The 17,043-nt window shown below is 38.9% G+C and overlaps 1 protein-coding gene across 1 annotated transcript in view; it reads right to left on the bottom strand.

Annotated features, from left to right (window-relative positions):
* Positions 1–1,189: 1,189 nt before the first annotated feature.
* Positions 1,190–17,043, bottom strand: part of GABRA4 (gamma-aminobutyric acid type A receptor subunit alpha4) — a 39,344-nt gene continuing 23,490 nt past the window's right edge. The window contains exon 8 of the mRNA XM_030239329.2: positions 1,190–5,213. Coding sequence (XP_030095189.2) covers positions 4,680–5,213 — 534 coding nt within the window. The 3' untranslated portion in view covers positions 1,190–4,679. The remainder of the gene's footprint in view (positions 5,214–17,043) is intronic.

The following is a 17,043-nucleotide window of genomic DNA, read 5'->3' as shown; positions in this document are numbered from 1 at the left end:
GGAAGCACCTCCTTTTGCTGCCACTTAGCACTGGCCTGCTGAAAACTTACTGCTGTATAGCCCTGAAGTTCTCTAAGACTTCTACAACGTTGATCATCCTTGGCTTGATCAATATCATCAGCAGATGTTATACTAAACCTGGGCTTCTCAACACTACAGCTGCTTTTTTCCTAATCTATTTTTCAATATTAGGATAAAACAAAAACAAGGGTGAGTTTTTGCCAGCGGTCTGTATTGCAATTCATAACCAGTGCTAGCCACACAAACCCTTTCTGTTTAGTGATGTTAAGCCCTATTGGTAAGGGCTAGGAAGTCCCAGGAAGACAAGGTACAACTCACCAAAATTTCTTTCCTCCTTAACCTTCTAAGTCAAGCCAAAGTTATAAGAAGTGTGCAAAGCCCATGATCTACTCTGCTATCCAAACAGAGCTCTTGGCAGCTCTTGGGATTTGTATGTATAGTGTGCTGCTATAGCACACTGAAAAAGGATCTCCTAAGAAATCTGTAGTGTCTATGGGAAAATGTCCCAGATGGCCAATGTGTGTCTCTTACAAAGCCTGTGTGTCACTTCTCCCATTCTGGCCTTCCCTACACTTCTAACAGCATGAGGAATATGGGAAGTCAGGCTTTGGATAAACTGGAGAAATAGATACTGCATACCCTGTCGTTCCCACATGAAATACAGACAATGAGCTACAGCATTAAGGGACACTGAGGCCAAATGACACACAGGAGGTACACAGCACAGTGGAAGAAGATGGAATTCTGGGCAAATCAAAAAGGGGAGTTCATTCATTTTTTTGTATAAATACTGGTTAATTCTATCAAACACATTTACTTGGTTTTCCCCATTTCTTGGTAAGGTCTATTCTGAATGATGAAGATGATGAGATGCCAAAGGCTACACTTGAACACCCTGTAATCAATAACTCTCAGCTCCTGTTAACAGAAGAGCTCTAATCACATTCCTTATTAAACTATTTACCTCTTTCATTCAATTATCATCCAGTTTACTTGCCAGATGAAAGGGTAGTGTAGGTGAATAACTAAACAGTTTGAAGTCTTTTTTTTCCCCTTCAAAGACACATGGGAGAAGAAATATACTACCAACATCCATTTGATGGAGACAAGCCCATTTTAATAGGAGTTAAAACAGATTCCAGTACTGCTGTGAGCTCCGAGAGCTAAAGTCACCTTGAAGGGCTGGGGTCTAAGGTGGCCACCTTTCTCATCTTCATTATTTTCACAGTTGCAGTGAAACCTGTTCATAGTGGGCTCACAATTGACTACAAACCACACTTCAGCTCCTGTGAAGGTAATCTTCCTGAACCAAGTTTTTAACTGTTTTTCTCAAGTGGCTGCATTAGTGGTCAGGCTGCACCACTGCAGTCTGTGGTAATTCTGTTGCTTGTAACAAAATTCTCTGAGGAAATAACAGTTGAGAGCTCTCTCTGTTTCCTTGTAAAGATTTTTGTCTTTCTCTCCAGTTTCCTTTCCTGTTGATAGATACGAACTTATCTGAAGTGTTTGATTAGTTTTAAACCCCTATGATACTGTCAAAAAAAAAAAGATTGCTCAACAAAGCCAATAGAAAAAAAGAATAAAAACCTAAAAATGTAGCTCCTGTAGAGTTCATCTCACTGAACCTCATCTCTAATAAGCTATTTGGTCACTGAAATGACACCTCAAATGTTGCCCCTTAGGATTTTAGTTAGTAGTTTTGGGCTGCTATATTTAGCATATTCCTCCTTTTGTGCTTTCAAGTTATGATATCACTGAGTACATTGCAAGCTCTTTTTTGTTTTACTGTTTCTGATCATCCAGAGAGATTAAAAATAATGAAGAACAACTGTTAACAATAAATTCCTATTTACATTGTCCACATGTAATTTGGAAAGGTAATTATGGCAATTTCTTCATATGCTACAACATAAAAACGTAGTTCAATAAATTAGTCCTAGACTCATAATGATTTTTTTTAATGTACTTCATTTTGAATTTAGGCATGCATGTGTTGGAAGGTACTTCAGAAATACACTGGCATATTTTTCTGTGACAGCATTGAAAATTTCTCCCAAAATTAAAGCATAGACATAAATATCTGTAATTTATTATTTTTGCAGTCCTTTTTCCTCCTCATAAGCCTTTAAACAGAAACTACAAGTGAATTCAAGCAGCACATTTAGATCAGTCTTAAGCCTGAACTAGTGTTGATCCCACTGAACAATGCACTAGAAAAAGTTGATTATAAAATCAGTATAGAGGGATGGGTGGAAAGAACAGACAACTGTTTCTAATGAATTGTTTAAAGCTCTGCCAGTGAGAGAACATCCTTGGTTTTCACCACAGAGGAAAGCAAAGAGTATTTCATTAACCTCCAGTGCAAATACTAGGTTGTCCACAGAGCAGGTCGCCGTTCTTCATGCTCAAAGTATTTTATCATTTGCGCAATTATAATCAATAATTGCCAAAAGTTTAGCTTTGTTTGTTCTGGTTTAACCAAATAAATAATCCCTTGCATACTATTTTCTCTTCTAACAATTTGTAACAATGTGATATATTTAGAGAGGAAACAGCTACAGCAACAAGCTGTACATCCAAAGACACAAACTGCTGCAGTTAGACATCTTGCATGGGTACTCCATTTCCAGTTCTCCATTATGCCACATAATGTTTTCCTAACGAGTGCTGTAGTCTCAACCATCTTCCAGATATAAAAGATGAAAAAGGAAAGAACCATACTGGCCTTTTGAGAGCATCCCATAAGCAAAAGAAAGACTAAGGCAACTGATTATATCACTCCATTATAATAAAGTTACATAAGACATTCCTACTGCATTCTATCATCTACAATTCATTATTACACATGAAAGAACCATCTGGGATCCATACTACACACTGCAGTATCTTTTGCCAGGTATCTCCCAGGTCCCACAAGTTAAAGGTCAGATTCTCAGCCATGAGCTGGCTAAAAGGCTTGGAGAGACAGAGGCACGGTCATAGTTTCACCATTACAGGGGCTTTTTACCCTGACTCTTGTCCCAGCATAGTCTAGGGTAGTCTTGTGCATCCCTTTTGTTGCCAGGAGCTTGTGGTCTCCATAAATCCCTTGATCATTCTCTGGGCACAGAACCCCTGAACACTCACCTGATCTGACCTGCAGCACACAGACTTTGACCATAGGCTACCAATCTCCTATCCCATCAGCTGAAGCTAAGGATTAGTCCAGACCCTTTAAAGGCACAGCCAGATCATAGCTGAGAATTTGGTCTTTGATTCCCACTTGTCACCTGCACAGAAACACTAACCATTTGCCAAGTCAAACAGCTCTGTACAAACATTTCGTTTCTTTATTGGCAATTTGTTTTCTACCTGTTCTAATGAAAATAACATTTATGATCAGGATTTCTCTCAGGTTTAACTATTCAATTCTTTAACAATGTTGCCTGCTTGCATACTGAAATTTGGTAGGAAAAGCACCTATCTATGCCACAGTTTAAAGTAAACAAATGGATCGTAAATTAACATTTTTAGCCTGAGATCCAGCTAGAAAGCTTACTTTCTTATTTATATCACAGCAGTCCTTCTCAAAAAGGGTGTCTTTCATTCACTCAGTGACATGCCACACTCATCTATGCACAGGAAATGGGGATTATTTTTTTGCTTAATTTCCAAGCCACTTTTAAAACTGTGTTGAAAATTCAACTTGACACAAACATTACATAAGGAGGTGGGGGAATGGAATATGTGTTTAAAGGAAATCAGGAGTGTAACTGAAAAGTATGGGGGGAAAAAAAACAAAAACAAAACAAACCCAAACCCCAAAGCATCCAAAGAAAAAGCAAAGAATTTAAATGAAAAGTTGAACATTGTGGTCTGGTCCTCATCTGCTACAATTGATGTAATTTAGAAATAAATCCACTCAAGCTGGTCAGCAAGGTCAAAGAAGAATCGCCCACTTAAGATCACCTTACCAAACAAGAAAATCCAATTTTGAGAATTACATCAGGTTTCAGATTTCACAAGGTTCACTCATTCTTAGTTTGGTGTGAGAATTTCCCAGGTTACAATGCAAAATAATGCTTAGTAAAAATATACGGAGCTCTACAACTCCTTTGCATAACTTTCCTGGAGTTGCACTCTCCCAGGCTGGACTCTCTTCCCTTTTGCCGCTCATGATTTTCTTCCCCCCATTCTGTCAATTTTTATCTAGCAGGGAAACTCTTTTTCTATCAAGCACTGTCATATACAGGACATAGACCTCACACTCAGAGAATGCAATGCTGTGTCCAGACAGCAGTGCTGGGTGCCTTGGGCATTTGTAATAGCCAACACGCATATTCCTAGCAGTCAGATGTGCTCCATTGCACAGCTGTGCACCTCTGCCTCTGATTTCTTTCAGGTGCATGTTCCTCCCAAATGCAAGTTCTGCGCAGCCAGAGTAGCTTGTCTCAAGCAAGTGTTGGTTCATTGCTGGCTGAAGGGAGGAAGACCCATTACTGTTACCTTTTACTCTGTTAAGAGTTAACTAATTATCCCCAATAACTCCAGCCTTTAGAATGGGAAAGTACCACACAGCTTTTATAAATAAGAATTACTGACCTTTTTAAATAGTTTCAAAAGAAGAAACTCTGCATCAAATGTGAGTATAATTTAGGAACTACTACATAGCAGCAAAACTACATTAGACTTTCTGATTTTTCCATGGTATCCTTGGATAGATACACCACCCAGTAGACCATGTTAAATGCTCCGAAGGTAACAGGAAATAAAATGCGTGCATATTTGTCTATCTTACTCGTGCCAGAGTGGGAGGCTGGGGGAGGAGGTGGTGTGACAGCAGATGGCTTTGCAGATGCTCCTAATGTATTAGGTGTGGTGGTCTGAATCTGCTCCAGTCTAGATCCAAGCAAGTGCTGAATGGAAGGGGATCCAGCTGTGGCATGCTGGGATACAAATCCAGTTAAAATTGGGGTAGAAGGAGGAGCTGGAGGGGTAGCTCTTGCAGAAGATAATGTCTCCGATGCGTTGATTCGTGTGAAAGGGTTGGGACTCGATGCAGAAAGGGAGTGGGGTGTAATGTCAGAAGACCCCTGAGCTACAGAGGGAGGCTGGACAGAGCTGTGCCTTGTGTCGATTCGGCTCCCACCATCAGCTTCAGACTGTACTGTGGCATTTGTTCTTTTCCTCACATTTGAATTGGCATCTGTACTCTGCAAAGTTACAAAAAATAATTGTCATTCTTAAAATAAACACTCAAACAAAAGCAATGGAAACTATCATCAAGCACTATCCAAGTAATACTCACAAATAGAACCATAGCTGATCCTGAAGAACAAAGATACCAAAAACTGATGGAAATAGATTTAATATCATATAAAGTGACAAACAAGAGCTCCTTTTACCTGTGACTGGAATACCAGAGTGAAGACATCTAAGTACATCACACTCCATATGGTGCAGTACCTATACAAACTGAATACCATGAAGCCAAGGACTCTCTGGTTAGAGTCACAGCTTTTTCCAGGCTCAAGCTCAAAACAAGATTCTCGAATGTCTACCTCTTTCTCTGATGATATAAAAGCATTCTAGATGCAACTTACCAGCCATTAAGATTTATTTATTCTATATATCTCCAGAAAAATAACTATCATATACTAGGAACTCTAGTCTTCTACAGAAGAGGCTGTTAAAATGCAAGTATTCAACAAACCAAGTTGCCACATTATTGCTCTTTCAGAAATAAAGCCAGTGTTTTTTCACATCAGCTATAGGCAATAAATTCACCAGGCACAACTGAACCAGGGAATAAATTAGTCTCTCATCAACTACTCCTCTCTGTTCATTAAGAGAAGTGGTAAATTCTCCATCACTTGGTGTCTTCAGGCAAGTCTGGATGTCTTTCTGAAGGATATTCTTCAACCAAATAGCACTTATTAGGCTGCATGAGAAACCAAAATACAGATAAGGAAGTACAGGAATAGGAAATCCATCAGAGTTTAACATTCTACTGACTTTTGGGAGTAGGACTTGGCTTCTGCCTTTCTTCTCTGTGCTTAAGAGGAAGACTAACATCTCCTGAACTTCCTTCTGGAAAGGTATCTAAAGAATTCTGACCTTCAGTGCTGCACCTAAATATGATGTAAAACATATAATATTTTAGATATGTGAATATCTTGTAGTTAAGAAACTAACAGATTTCCAGAAGACAAAGACTAGAGGACAGATAGGGTACACAGGTCTAAATACAGACAGGATGAAACAACCACTTGTTCTATAGAAAAAGTTCTATATTTTATGCCTCTCTGATGACACCATTCCCAAGCATTGTCCTGCACCATACCGACTGTGCCTTTGGCTCCCCTTCCCTCCAGCCTTCCCAGAAAACCCTGCCAAAGCCCACAGCAGAAATCAAAGAGAGAGAAAGCAAGCAGCAATGTCTTTCCTCCTTCATCCAACAGCAGTTCTCTCTAGCCAAGTGACAGAGCAGTAACACAGAGTAGGTACTAGCAGTACCTTGAGTGGTGACAAGAGTGACACTGTGTCTGTCTGCTACACCAGCTGTGCTTCACTGTTCTGTTCAAGGAAACAGAGAAATTGAAGCTGAAAGAAATCTAAAAAAATAATTTAAAAAAAAATCAAACCACTTGATAGTATTCCCATCATGACCAGAATGCTGGTCCCTAATCCTGTTAATTGCAGTACAAATCTGTCACTGGCAACACTGTTGGCCTGAATTTATCTGAAACTGTCACAGCTTTATGCCTGTTCATGTCTGATGTATTTGCCAGCTCACAGTTGATATATCAAAGAATCCCTCTTAAATTTCAGTTTTCCTTCCTGCACAGAAGCATGCCAATCCCTTTTATTTATTATTCTGCATCTGCAATCCAAAGAAGCAGAGGACTAGCAGAAACACAAGAAGCTGGTATTTCCTGAAAGAAACACTAATTTTACTGTTTGATAGAGCAGCCCAAGTCACTCTTTGGGAAGTGCAGAAGTATACACAGATGTGAAAATTGGATACTTTCATACTAGGGTTGTCAATGACCCAGGAATAGTAAAGCCATTTTCCAGACTGCTAAACTGAAATGATAAAGTACAATCAGGACAGGAGTACATTTACTAGAGACTTGGTAATACCTGGTGGAGTGCTGTATGTCACCTGAGGGCATGCAAAGCTAAGCAGATGGAAGTCATCAATGCTCACTGCCCAAAACAACATCTCTGTGCCATGGAGAAGCTGACACTAGTTAATGAGAGGAGGTGAGTTTTATCTTCTACATGCAGATCCTTGGACAACCTGGCTTTGCTCAAGTATTTGTCACCCACTGCAAAGCTCTCAAGCAGTGCCTGGGAAGCAAAAATCCACAGGCTGGGGCAGGGGATGCAAAGTAGATCTGCACTGGAACCAAGACATGTCTCAGTTCCTTCCTGTTCTCTACCTACCTTAGACAAGTGGCTTAGAAGTGTGCTGCTGGAGAATAGAATTACCACATCTTCAGCCACTCCACAGGTAACCATAAAGAATAGCCCAAAGAGCAAACCAATAAATTAGGTGCAATTAATTTACAGAGACACCATTTTATGTTGTTGCTCACTTCTACTGTCACCTGTTTTCAATGACCATCTCAGTATATTTCCCTTTTGTGCACAATCATCTACTGACACAAGAAAGACAGACAGGTAACAGTCCAGGTAACTCCTCACACTCCAGTCTTCTCCATTTCTTTTGTAGGAACTTGTTTCCATCAGTGTATTTGCATAATACCTCATCTTCCCCCCCCCCAGTTCTACTGTCATCTAAATGACCAAATCAGACCTGTTGCTATTGGATTCACTATTTATTTTCCATTACAATCTCTATTCTAGAAAAAAATTATCTATACTATCTTAAATGGTCAAAATGTATATCTGTGTAAAAGCCTACTGGGCATTTGCTTTGTCATTACTGATACAGAAAACTTCCAATACTTCAGAAACCTTAAGTTTAGAGAGAAACACAATTTTCTCATAACATACACATAAATGTACACATAAAGCTCAAATAAATAACATTGTAACATCTAAAAATAGCACAGCATAACAAGTACCAAAAATGTGGGCACACTTTTGTGTACATTTAATTCTCTGGAAACCACCTGCCAATCACTCAGATCATTGAAATCAGAAATGGCATTTCTAACATGCTCCACAGACAATGTACCACACACACCCAGTTGTTCTTGCACAATGTCTTTGTAATAGTTTGTATCTGTGTTCTTGAGTAGAATCTTGCTCTTGAAAGGTACTGAAACAAGCATACTTCCTGGAGCACCCACATCCATGCCTTGTCAAAGCTGAGCAGAAAGCACTCTCCTTGTCAGGGTGGCTTCAACAGCACATTGACCATCACATTCCCTCATTTTCCTTGCACTTGTTTTACTCAAGATAATATCATGACAATAGCTCGTTCTCTTCATTTAAAGCACTCGGGTATCCTTCCTTGTTGAGTTGTCCAGTTAAAAAATTTCTAGCAAAAATTCCTATTACTGGTTTTATACATAGGGCTCTTATCTATTTCTCTCTTCAACATTTCAAAGATAACTCAATTCTTCCTTCTTCGGTTTATTTCTCCTCTGTGAGAAGCTATCTCACAACTCTACATCATCTGAAGATTAGTGAAAAGGTCACTAATAAAAGTGTCAAACAAGCCTGATTCTGTGGCAAGACTTAATAACTCAAATTCTGTTGTAAAGCAGAGTAAAATACAATGCTCAGTTTGTGTTAGGAAAATCTTCCACAGTGATTTCAGTTGTGGTATATACCCCTAGCAAAAGGGTAATGTGATAATGACAATCTGACCAAAAAATATTATAAAGGTATGCAAAGCACTTGCTACCTCCCAAAATTATTTCACTTTATCTTTTTTAAAACAACAGCATGAAACACGAGACTACTGCCTTTTAGTCTGGAAGCACTGACTAGGTTTGCATGGCAAGGTTTGTGTGACCTAGGGGCCACAGGGGTGGATTCTGGGAGAAGCTGCCAGAAACTTCCCCTGTGTCTGACAAACATACACCTGCAGCCCATGGAGGTCCCCATGCCAGACTGTGGAGCAGCCTGGTTTTGAAGGACTGCACTCCATGGAAGGGTCCCACACTTCAGCAGTTCATGACAAACTGCAGAGCCTGGGAAGGACTCACACTGGAAAAGTTCATGGAGGACTGCCTGCCCCAGGAGGGTCCTCACACTACAGCAAGACAAGAGTGCGAAGATTTTTCCCCCTGAAGAAGAAGAAGGGGCAGAGATAACTTGGAATGAACTGACTGTAACTACCATTTCCCATCCCCCTGAACCACTGTAGGGCAGGAGATAAATTCAGGAGTAAAATTAAGCCCAGGAAGAAGGCTGCAGGGAAGATGTTTTAAGATTTAGGTTTTATTTTCTCATTACCCTACTCTGCTTTGATTAAACTAATTTTCCCCAAGCTGAGTCTGTTTTGCCTGTGATGGTAATTGGTGAGGGATCTCTCCCTGTCCTTATCTTGACCCACGAACCTCTTGTTTTATTTTCTCTACCCTGCACAGCTTAGGAGAGGAGGGATACAGCATCTCTGGTGGGCACCTGGTGTCCAGCCAGGGTCAACCCATCACAGGCACAAAACCAAGAAATTTAACATGAAAACCAAATAGGAGCCAAATGAAAATGCAAGCCAAGAAAGGAAGGGATTATCCAAAAGTAAGGATTCTTTTATGAGGGCAAGTCAGGAAACCACTCAAGTGTCCTGAGCCAACAGGACTGCCGTGCTAGTCCAGACGGGGCTCCACAGGAAACACCGAGTGCACATTTTTCACATTCTCACTCTAGATTGAGAAAGGTTCTGATTTTCTGGAGGCATTTCAGTAAGACTTTTGGGAGCCATTTAAAATTGTGTAGCTCAGGAATGCAAAATGGGAGCCTGGAAACTGCTATAGCATCCAGTCTATTACACTGTGCAGTGGCGGGCTTAATAGATCTGATAAAGATTGCCTGTCTATAAAACCACAAATTCTGCTTAGGTAAATGACACCTCACCTTTTCTTTGAAACAGTCTGATAGGTCCAACCAATTCCACATACACCAGAAACTCTGGTCCTAACCACCACCAAATCAGAAGTTGTAAGCACTTAGCTCTGATATATCCTCCTTCAAGAGGAAACCTTCTTGCTACAGATCTGTGAGGAGAATTCAGCATCTGAACCTTTACTGGCAGTAACAGTTTGGATGAATTTCAATATTTTGGGTGATCTGAGTGCACAGATTCCTGTCTGTGCATAATCAAGGTTCTCAAGAGCTCTGAGAATACATATATTGTCCTAATTGTAAGACATCTTCATTGGCTAAAGTTCTATGGTTGGCTGGGATACATTAATGTACACCTATTTTATTTTTAACAGCCAATATCAGCAACAGTGAAAACTAAAGTCCAGCCTTCAGGGAACTTCAAACATTTATCACCAAAACTTTGATCACGCCAGAGGTTGATAGGTGAGTGTAGTAAAGCCAAGGAACTGACCAAATATGGGAAAATGTGGAGTAAACTCTTTTTCAGAAGAGATTGATAATCACTTCTCCTTTCTATCCAAATGAATATTTCCTTAGTAAATACAACTTAAAAAAAAAAACAAAACAAAAAACATGCTCAGTAAAACAGGTTTAGAAAATTCCCATCCTATGCATAAGCACACTTCACTGAGGAGGAAGGAGGGTGTAGGATAGGACAGGAGGTTCAAATTCAGTCAGACAAATTTTGTCACATAGCATGCAATATGCAAGAAGATTTTTTAAGTATTGGCTGCTTTAAAAGACATTGAGATTTTTTTTAGTTTTAAGTATCACATGCTATTTCTCACATGTTTTATCCTTAAAAGAACTAAATTAGGGAAAGAATCATTGAATACAAATTCTTCCTACATGTGATGTCCCGATGCAAGATGCCCTTTAGCTAGTACTAAAACAGAAAGTCCATTTAGCATGAAGATAGGACATCTATACCAACCTCCTTACAAATGTGTGTAAAATGTGGTAATTAATGCTGTATCCTTCCCTTTACCAGTGGATTCACATGCATTAACCATGAATAATACAATGAAAGATGCTTTCAGCATAGTTCAGGATAAATCTATACAATTTATTGTTAAACACTGTGGCAGATATGAGGAGTAAGTTTGATGGTCAGCTTTTATGACAGAATGTATAGAACCAAAAAAAAAAAAAAACCCTTCAACAAATCTATTGCCAAAAGTCAACTCACACATCATTTGCTTTTCCATTTAAGCTCAACTTTGATGGATACTGCTGTTTACTACAGCACTAAAATGATGCACAAATATGAGTTGATCTAAATTCTTCAATATTTAACATGGTTTGTACACCATAAACAGCTGCTCACATAATGTGGAAATTCTGAAACTATTTCCAAGTCTATGTAAGCCTCAACTTGAGCCAAAAAAAAAATAAAGTACTGGATTGTTTTTTATGCTCTACCAGTTTTTGACAAGCAAGGCAATTTTGCACTTCAATGAAGTCAAGATTGCAAATTTAGCACGAAGTGAAGTAGCGTGCAGCAGCTGAGCTGAGGTTCAAGGGAAGGGGATCATCAGCACAGCAATATGCAGTACTGAACTGACAAACTTAGTCATCTTGTTACAGAACAAAGAGAGCTGGTAACAACCACACTGCAAATTTCCTATGATAAGGCCAACCAGAATCCATAAAACAAACAAGAACAGAATTTAAAAGTCACATGTCCTGGGGAGAATGCAGCAATGATAAAAATGTTACCAGGACACCAGGGAAGTTAGTCCTTAGGACTGTATTTAAAAACAAAAGCAGTGAGAACACTGCGAGCTGTGAGAAACCCTTGTGTTGGTACAACATTGTACAGTCAGCTGTTTCATGCAAGTCAAGAGCATCTTTCTGTAGCCTGTTAGTGCTCTACATAGCAACTTTAAATCAATCTCTGTAATTTTAAATTTCTTCACAGTTTTTATGATGGGCACATGCTTTTGAGATGGGAATCCAAAATAAGCAGCTCTTACTGCCTGAGCTAACAGAGTATCAGTAGTACTCAGCATGGAAAATCCCTTCTTAGGCTCTCTGATCACTAGGAAGCACAGCCATCATCAACTCCTGAAAAACAGGTGCACATTAAAACTAGAGCAATATAATTCAGATGCATTCTTCTAATCTTCCTCAGGACTCCTTGGAAAATAGCTCAGCAGTTGTGGGGTGGATATACAGACACTTCTGAAGACCTGTGTCAGGCTCACCCTGTGACAGAGCTTCACAGCATCACTGTGCAAGATCCCAGGGCTGCTTTTGCACTGTTTGTTTACTCAAGTGGAGAGCTCACTGCTGCAGGTCAATACATTTTCTAGTTCACAACAGATCTTTGCCACAGGATATCACTAAAATGGTATCTCTTTCTGGGACTGAGGTAGTACAATGCTTAAAGGAGTAAATTCTCTTTTCCCAGGAATAAATGCACAGCAGACTTTACAAGTCACACCACCACCATCTGGTACCAGTTCTAGTGGGAGAGAGAGCTAACACTTCAACATCCAGCAAGCAGCTGTCAAAGCTGGAGAGAAATGCCCTGGGTAGGATCACAGCCTAAATTACCTAAATGCCTTTGCAGAAGGAGCCACCCAACTGTATCCAGCGCCTCCAGCTCTGAGCTCTTTCCTGAGGCAAGACAGCTAAGTCACACTGTAAAAAGACACTCAGGAAAAGACTCTGTCCTGCTCTACTGTAAGCCAGCAACCAGGAAGGGAGCATGGGTTTGGTGATAGGAGACCACTTCTCTAATCTGCCCTGACTGTCACAAAGATATCAACACAGGCTTTTCACATCTCAAGTGTTTCCCACCAGGCCACTGGATATTCTAGGACAAGTGATCATCCTTCCTTCCTTCCTAGAGATGTTGCTTTCTCCACACTTCAATCTTGCCCTCCCATTGCAGTGCATGCACAGACAAGCCAGCTCCAGGATCAATTCCTTTCCTTCTCCATGTCCCCATATAAATTATTTAAGCTAATGAGAGCAGCTTCAATAGAACTTAGCATGCCAATGCCTACCTAGCAGTCTGGCTACTAATCTAATTCTCCAGTATTGAAAAGGCAGCACTCAAGTCTGCTCAGACTCCCACATGGGATTTGTGGGAGGCTGTATCTAATAGGCATGCCGGCCACCGAGTTGAAACAGGGTAGGTATCCACCTAAGATGCATGGCAAACACTTAACAAGCAGCAAGTTAGCTTTTCACGTGCCTATCCAGGGAAATTCAGTAATTTAGACTTTCAGGTGCCTAATCACCATTTTGCATACTTCATCTCCCTCGGTAAAAAACAAAACCCAAACACAAAATCAACCAGTCAAAAAAAAATTTCCTGAAAAGGGCACCACAATCAAAGCAGTTTTAAAATTGCAAAGAATTTTAATTGTTTATTGGAATAATCAGGCATGTAACAATGAGGTGTTAGTAGAATGGAATCAAAACTTAGCAGCCAATAAACACCTTTATGCTTTTCTGTTAATTTTCCAAGGATACAATTAGCATCTTTCATGAAAGCACTACTAAAACTTCAATGAGACACAGGTAAATTAATATACAGGAGTGTCAGTAATGTAATATATGAGAGCATGGGCTTCCCAAATGGGGAGAACTCAATTAACCCAAGCAAAAATTCATTCAAAAATTGGAAGGCTCAGAGCAACCAAAGTCTGACATCACTTACTGTTTAGCTGCAACAACAAAATTGTTTGTATGATTATTTAGTAATATTTTACTATTAAAATCTACCATAGTGGTTTTTATCCTTACCAATCCTTCCTGAGAAAACAGCCTGTTCTCCTGGGAGGACATTGTATAGCCTGCCAAATTCACACTATTTGACATTTATCAGGGAAGCAGCATGTTGTCATCAGTGTAAATAATGCTGCTTGTCCCAAATCCCACTGAGTCACCATATTGACCTGCTGTGAGCAAAAGCAAAACTTGGAGGAGAAATCTACCCTGGTTTACTACTGTGTTGCAGAGCCAGTCAATCAGAATTTACTGGAATAATACTAGAGACTTTGGACTGCCTTATAGACCCCTGGAATATAGCCAAGTAAAAGCTCCACCTGCAACAAAATACAGTGAATTCTCGTCCCTAGATCTAGCAGTGCAGAGAGCAGTGCAAATTATTTGGAAAGAAAAAACAAAGGGGAGATATAAGAGCCAGTTCAATATCCACTTTGCTCATTTTGCAATCTGAATCATGTGATGGGAAGGGAGAAAATGCAAGAAGAGCACTCCATTCTATGTTCTACCACTACACAGGCATAAAAGTGCACAAAACATAAATTACAAACCTTTTCTAAATAAATGAATTGCAAATTTATGCCAAATAAACCCATCCACCTAAAAGCCTTACACATGCAAATGTGTATGCACTGGTACACACAATTCTTGAAGATTTTATTTATATTATGACAAAATGAAAGAACTGAAAACATAACTATGGTGGGGAACAAATCTATTAGCCTAAATCATGTTCTAATGAACTGTGGAGGTTGCTTGTGTGACATCTCTGAAAGGAAGAAGAACGGCTGATTGGAACCAAGGACCTTAGTTATTTCCTGTATCTTTCAAATTTCACTGATTTAAAGCTACAGTTAAATTTGCTTTAGTAGTTTGCTGAAAGTGCTTTGAACACTCATTGCCTTGTAGATTTTCCCAAGTCTCTCAATGCTTCTTTCTTCTGATTCCAATATTCCCAGTGTAAAAATGAAGTTACCCAGAGATCTTACACACAGCAGAAAATTCAAATGTGATTTGGTGTCATTAGATGCACCAGTATTGAAAACTTTGTGGAGGGGAAACAAAACTAATATTTAAATATAAATACATGAAAAGGTTTAAGCAGAAAATATGAAGTCTTGTGTTCAGAGACGTCATTTCATACCAACCCTCACAGGGAAAACTACAAACTCCCCAACAATTTTCATTGTAAGGGTTGATGCTGGAAAATCTGAAAATTTTACCCCTGTCACTGTAAAGAATGGCCCTTGACTTGGTGTTTCTGAAATCCTACCACATATTTTTTGACTACCTAACATTTCCATCTAAAATAAAAGATTTTTAAAAGGGAGGAAATTGACATTATATCAATAGAAGACCTATCTGAATGCCTGCCACTGGCACTGGCAGGAAAATAACTTTTTATTAAACAAAAACACACGTTGTATATCCTAATGAAAAAAAGATAAGGAATATGGGTTTTTGGAGCAAGACAGTCTTTTTGTTTTTCAAGTAGATCATCACAATGACAGAGAAAGACATTCAGACACATTTTTGGAATTTAAATCAACAGGATATACTATTTTTTAAAATAACTGCATCATGCTTTGGTTTCCAAAAATAAGCCTTATCCTAAGACTATCTAAATAAAGTCTTCCACTAGTTAGAATAAGGTATTTTAGCATCAGATGAGTAATAGCCAAGTATTACTATTACTCTATATTTCCTTGTCTACTTTGTGAAGGTTCATTCTAATATTTACAGGAAATTGAAGAGTGATCAATTATAACATTTCCTAATAAGGCCTGGAGAAGACAGCACTCCAGAAGGATTTTTTGTTATCCACCAGGTGCTGCATCTAAACTCCTGCTTCTTTTTGTGCATATTGAAAAATAAAATCACAACAAACCCAACCTCCCCCCCAAAAAACATTTCCACTACAATAAGGAAAAACTTCATTGTCCACCTTTAAATCCCAACAGTTTTGATCAAGCACCTGCCATTTTCTATCCTCACTGTAACGGAATTCTGGAGATCAGTGGAGTTTACTGTCAAGTTGGGTCAGAATCCAGGCACAAATCCCATACTACATTGCCTACTTCCATTAATTACTCTGCTCACTTTGCAATTAGAGAAATTTCTCTAATTACAATATAAATTCATTCCACAGCCCAAGCATGTTAAAGGTAGAGTAATATCAGGTTGTTGAAGAAAAACAAAATTTTTTAATAAGGAACTTTAATATGTGCTATTTAAATAGAAATATTATGTGAAATATTAAACAAAAATTTTATATTTTATGTCTCTTATTTATGCCCAAGTCATATTGTTTGAGCCCATTTTTAGCTTTACATATTATGAATAGTGGCAGTTGATCAGTAGAACTGTCTAAGTCTAGTGAACCAAGTAAAAAAATAAAAACAAACAAAAACCCCAAAACAAACAAATTATAAAAAAGAACCAAATCAAAAACCAAAAAAAAAAAAAAAACCCAAACCAAAACACATACAACCAAAACCAATAGCAAAAAAGCCCCAAATGAACACACAACACCCACCTTCCCAAGAAAAAAGCCAAAAAAAAAAACCAACAAAAAACCCACCCAAAAACTGCACCAAAAAACAAAGCAGCAAAACAACAAAAGGCAAATAAAATCAAGGAAGCATAAAAAGCCCCACAAAACATTGTACCTGAGCATCACAGCTAACAAAATATTTCATTAACCATTTTGGATCTATCTTCAGGTATCCAAAAATTGAAACTTCTCACTAAGTCACTGTAATCTTCTCCCAGGTGATTAATCTCTCCTACCTCTCAAGAGCATTCAGTACAAAATGTGCCAGCTGTTTATGACCTGCACCCTCTCTTATCCTATTTAAACCTGATGCTAGCATATCTTGACTGTAAATCATCAACAATAAAAATATTGACTAATGAAATTAGAGCAGCAGAAAACTGTTAACATGTCAAAGAAATTGTTCAATGGCACATCAGCTTCCATTTGTAAGGTCCTGTACTTATATTTAGATGAACTCTATGCATTTCTCGAGCCTGACTTCCTTCATTAGGATCTGAGTTTTAAACGCCACTGCCCTAAAAAACCCAAACCATAACACCCTAGGCAGTGGAGAAGTAGTGAAGCAGAAGAAAATGGTCATCATATTTAAAAACTGAAATGATGTCCTAACTGCAGGACTGTTTAAGTCACACAAAGGAGACAGGCTGTGGATGCACATA

This window comes from Serinus canaria, chromosome 4 (assembly GCF_022539315.1).
Source record: "Serinus canaria isolate serCan28SL12 chromosome 4, serCan2020, whole genome shotgun sequence".
Taxonomy (NCBI): Eukaryota; Metazoa; Chordata; class Aves; order Passeriformes; family Fringillidae; genus Serinus; species Serinus canaria.
Note: the sequence above shows the minus strand (reverse complement) of the source record. Positions and strands in the feature narration are given on the sequence as shown.